General features: G+C 48.6%; 1 protein-coding gene across 2 annotated transcripts in view; it reads left to right on the top strand.

Moving 5' to 3' along the window:
- afap1l1a (actin filament associated protein 1-like 1a) overlaps positions 1 to 5,000 on the top strand; it is a gene marked incomplete at its 5' end in the record, with an annotated part of 28,990 nt that overhangs the window by 17,632 nt on the left and 6,358 nt on the right. For both annotated transcript variants that reach the window (XM_083686626.1, XM_083686625.1), the window contains 8 exons: positions 326 to 451; positions 888 to 971; positions 1,096 to 1,184; positions 2,029 to 2,167; positions 2,497 to 2,595; positions 2,997 to 3,214; positions 3,592 to 3,771; positions 3,992 to 4,075. In XM_083686626.1, coding sequence (XP_083542752.1) covers positions 326 to 451; positions 888 to 971; positions 1,096 to 1,184; positions 2,029 to 2,167; positions 2,497 to 2,595; positions 2,997 to 3,214; positions 3,592 to 3,771; positions 3,992 to 4,075 — 1,019 coding nt within the window. The remainder of the gene's footprint in view (positions 1 to 325; positions 452 to 887; positions 972 to 1,095; positions 1,185 to 2,028; positions 2,168 to 2,496; positions 2,596 to 2,996; positions 3,215 to 3,591; positions 3,772 to 3,991; positions 4,076 to 5,000) is intronic.

The following is a 5,000-nucleotide window of genomic DNA, read 5'->3' as shown; positions in this document are numbered from 1 at the left end:
ATAATTAGCCATTAGCAAGCTTGTTTCCTGTTAGCGTGACCTTCCATGGTGACACCTGACATTGTTTAGTCTGGGGGATGACCGAGAGGGAGAGAGAGAGAGACCGAAACAGAGAGAAACAAACTAAGTGGGGAGTGAGAGAGAGATAGAGAGAGAGACTGAGAGAAAGTGGGAAGAGACAGATAGAAAACAAAGAGATGAAGTGAGATAGTTATGACAGACCTGGCGTTTGTTTAGTCTAGGAGAGATTGATCTCAGTCTTGTTTACTCCCTAACCTTTGCCCCCCCCCCCCCCCCCCCCCCCCCCGACCTATGACCTCTGTAGCGATGGAGGTCCTGGCGACAGAGCTAAACGTGCTGCTGAAGCTGCTCGACCACGAGAACCTCAGCTCCCCCACGCAGGAGAAGAAGACCTCCGTCAGAAACCTGCTCCAACAGATACAGCCCTCAGGTGAGACAGACAGACAGACAGACAGACAGACAGACAGACAGACAGACGTTTAGACAGACAGAAGTATGGACACAGACAGACAGACAGACAGACAGGCAGACAGGCAGACAGGCAGGCAGACAGAGACATACAGACAAGATAGAGACAAAGAGGCCAATATAAAGAGACAGACATAGCCACAGACGTGAATAACGAGAGAGTCACAGACAGGGGAAAAACAGCCGTAGAACATGATTGCAAAAATCCTCCTTTCACGGCAAAGCAAGAGATATAACATCCTTCTTGATGTTTGTGGTTTGTGTGTGTGTGTGTGTGTGTGTGTGTGTATGTGTATGTGTGTGTGTGTGTGTGTGTGTGTGTGTGTGTGTGTGTGCATGTGTGTGTGTGTGTGTGGGTGTGTGTGTGTGTGTGCGTGTGTGTGTGTGTCTATCCCCAGTGACAGGAACTGACTACATTTACATGAACACCTCAGTGTACAGAAATGGCACCAGCTTTGTGGAATCTCTCTTTGAAACTTTCGGTGAGTCTAGCACACATCCATGTGTCTACAACATAATGACTACCACAGAATCTCTATTTGAAGACTTCTATTGTTCTTTTATTCTGAGAGTGTTTGTGTGTTTCTCTGCTGTCTCTCCCTACAGACTGTGACCTGGGGGAGCTGAATGATGTGATAGAGGAGCAGAAACCAGAACAGGACACACACACAGACGAGACAGTCCCTTCAAAACAGGTAAACAACAGCATAGTAAAAGTGTGTGTCTGTGTGTGTGCGCGTGTGTGCGAGCTGGCGTGTTTTTGTCTATCAATCTCTGTCAGTATCATCTTCATTTTCTACTGCAGTACCCATTGAATAACTCTGAACGTGAGCCGTACGTAACTTAAGCTGTTGTATCATTATCACCAGACGTGTAGGAAAGGATGGAGACAGATATATCAGACAGATGGCAGCTAGACAGATGGTCTCTCTCCAGCTGCAGAGGTTTTTACTATTACACAGGGCCGTCCGTCTTCCTGTCAGTCAGTGTCCGTATGTCAGTCTCCACAGAGACCTGCTCGGTCGGCTCTGACTCACAGCCAACATCTCAGCAGCTGGACCGAGCCGTGACTAAGGCCTAGCCATAATTAGGGCTAACCCTAACCCAGAGAGAGAGAGAGAGAGAGAGAGAGAGAGAGAGAGAGAGAGAGGGCTACTGCTTCGGTTTGAGGTCAATGGCTAGACTTCAGCTACAGTTATAACGGCCATGACACATACCCATAGAGAGAGAGAGAGAGAGAGAGAGAGAGAGAGAGAGAGAGAGAGAGAGAGAGAGATATTAACAGAGAGAGAGAACAGAGAGGGTGGAGAGAAAGAGAGAGAGTCATTCTATAGGAGGCAGGCTTTTTCCATGCACACATGCTGAAGAAGTTTTCACTCTGTGGAGCTGCCATTCAGAATTTGACTTTTCTCTTTTGTCGTTGGAGGATACTTTGCGGTGCTTTCAGGGCTCATATATCAAGCTCATGTAGAAGTGACAGGCAACAATCTGATGATGTGTTTATATTGACATTATGCCTGTGACTCTCACACTCTACAGAGCAGCAGTGCAGACTCCCCACCCCCCCAGTCAGCGGACTCTGCTCCCCCCCTCCCCACGACCCCCCCTCCCGAGGACTACTATGAGGAGGCGGTGCCCCTCAGCCCTGGCAAGATGCCTGAATACATCACGACCCGCAGTGAGTTCCCTCCTCCCCCACCAACATGACATCCAACATATGACCCTTTAGAGGGCATGTCCTTTTCAAGGGAGGCTGGTGGAGATAGAAATCGGAGGACGGGCTCATTGTAATGAGCCCATCCTCCGGTTTCTACCTCCACTGATCCATTTACTCTGGTGTGTTGTCTGAAACATTGTTCTCCCCCCCGCTGCTGCCGTCTTGGACCAGGTCTCTCTTGGAAAATAGTTTTTCGTCTTAATGACTAACTTGGATAAATAAAGGTTCAATACAAATAATATTAAACTATATTTTCATATACTTTGTGTCTTCTCTTTGTGTTTGTCCAGGCAGCTCCAGCCCTCCCAACTCCATTGAGGACGGCTACTACGAAGACACAGACAACAGCTACCCTCCTGCCTGCATCCCCTCACGACGCAAAAACTCCTGTGAGTGCCTCACACTCTGGACTGCAAAAAACAAGCTGCCAGTCTAGAGGTGGCAGACAGCATCTTTAGCTGTCATACACTACATGTTTACTCTACTCCAGGGGAGGCTGGTGGAGGTAGATATCGGAGGACGGGCTCATTGTAATGCATGGAATGGAATGAGGAACGGTATCAAACTCTGAGGATGGCCTCATTGTAGGAATTCCTCATTCCATGCCGTGCATTACAATGAGCCCGTCCTCCGATTTCTACCTCCACACACACACACGCACACACACACACACACACACACACACACACACACACACACACACACACACACACACACACACACACACACATACACCTGTACAGGTCAGACAGTAAATACTGGTTTCTGATTGGTGCCTCTCCTCTCCCAGACAACGACTCTGACGCCCTGAGCAGTTCCTATGAGTCGTACGAGGAGGATGAGGAGGAGAGGAGTCCCCCAAGACGAAGGCTCACACACCAGTGGCCCTCGGACGAGAGCTCCATGGCCCCCGCCAGGGACTGTCTCATCTGTGCTTTCCTGCTGCGCAAGAAACGCTTCGGCCAGTGGGCCAAACAACTCACGGTCATACGAGAGAACAGGCTACAGGTGAGACACCACAGATCGTTGGGTTGTTACCCATTAACCGTTACTGGTATTAACAGTATTCGTTTTTTTTTTTTATGGTGTTGATATTTCACATTCTGGCTTATTGATTTTTGAATCACTGGATAGCTTTGTCAAGTGTATTTTTTTTTTTAATTATACTTTTTAGAGGTTTTTTAGAAGTTAAACACACCAGTCTGTTTGCACAGGGCGTTGCTTAAGGTAATCATTACCCTACCCTGGCATCTTGTCTATAGATCTAGAACCTCAAGACAAGTCAAATAGCTTGGTTGTGTTATCATCTTGGCTACAATGTATTCCTGTCAATCAATAGTTACTGAATCCCCCCCCCCCCCCCCCCACCCCCCCTCCTCCTCCAGTGCTATAAGAGTTCTAAGGATGTGTCACCGTACGTGGACCTGCACCTGCCTCAGTGCACTGTGGTCTACGCTCCCAAGGACGGCAGGAGGAAGAGGCATGAGCTGAGGTTCACCCTCCCCAGCGGAGACGCTCTGGTGCTGGCTGTACAGAGCAAGGAACAAGCCCACAGGTGGCTCAGGGTGAGGACACACACACACACACACACACGCACACACACACACACACACACACACACACACACACACACACACACACACACACACACACACACACACACACACACTACACATGATACAAATGTTGTTCCCCTTTGTCTAACTCAAGTGTGTGTGTGTGTGTGTGTGTGTGTGTGTGTGTGTGTATGTGTGTGTGTTGTTTGTTGTTTGTGTATGTTCGCAGGTGGTTCGGGAGGTGAGTGGCCAGGGGAAAGGACAGGAAGGCTCCACATCTCCCATCATGCCCCGGAAGACTGAACTGGATAAGGTAGGGTGACGTATGTGTGTGTGTCAGTTTGTCTGTTTGTTTGTGTGACTTGTGTGTTTGTGTCTGAGCTGTGTTTTTTGTTTTTGTAGTTGTTTTTTCAGCCTTTCTCACTAGTGGAGAGAGAAAGAGAGGGAGAGTTTCATGTCAAAAACACAGCTGGTAAACACAGCTGGCAAATGAACAAATTGAACAAATTCATACCTAAACACACAGTTCAGAAATGACACCCCACCTTCCCATTCACTCCCAGTGTAATTACAGCTGTGTGTGTATCTGTTCCCTGGCAGAAAGGCTGTTGTAAACAGCTGTGAGTCGGGGCTGTAGTCATGGCTGTCACAAGTCTGAGTCACATCCCTCACCCTGTGATTAGAGCCTGTCATTCTTTCACCACTGTAAACTGTCCAGCCCCTGTCGTAAATACCTCTAGTGGAGGAGGAGAGGAGAGGCGGAAGATGAGTCGCTTTGTGTCAATATGGTGTGTGTGTGTGTGTGTGTGTGTGTGTGTGTGTGTGTGTGTGTGTGTGTGTGTGTGTGTGTGTGTGTGTGATAGAGAGAGAGACAGAGAGCAAGAAAGAAAGAAAGAAAGAAAGGAAGAAAGTGATAGCGAGAGAGGGAATGGAGGAGAGATAGAAGATATCTTGTGTGTGCTGAGGCCTGGGGCTTGGTGTTGTGGCTGTTCTAGTCCTAGGCCAGACACAGTGAAAGTGGAGATGTAATTCTGGTTGTCTGGGCTGACTGGGAGAGGCTGGGAGAGGATGTGAGAGGCTGGGAGAGGCTGGGAGAGGCTGAGAGTGGCTGGGAGAGGCTGGGAATGGCTGGGAGAGGCTGGAAGAGGCTGAGAGTGGCTGGGAGAGGCTGGGAGGGGCTGGGAGAGGCTTCCAAAATACAATACTGTATATCCATTTGAATAATAATTGTATAATAA

Source organism: Argentina silus (genome assembly GCF_951799395.1).
Source record: "Argentina silus genome assembly, chromosome: 15".
NCBI lineage: Eukaryota > Metazoa > Chordata > Actinopteri > Argentiniformes > Argentinidae > Argentina > Argentina silus.
This window is presented reverse-complemented; position numbering and strand designations above follow the sequence as displayed.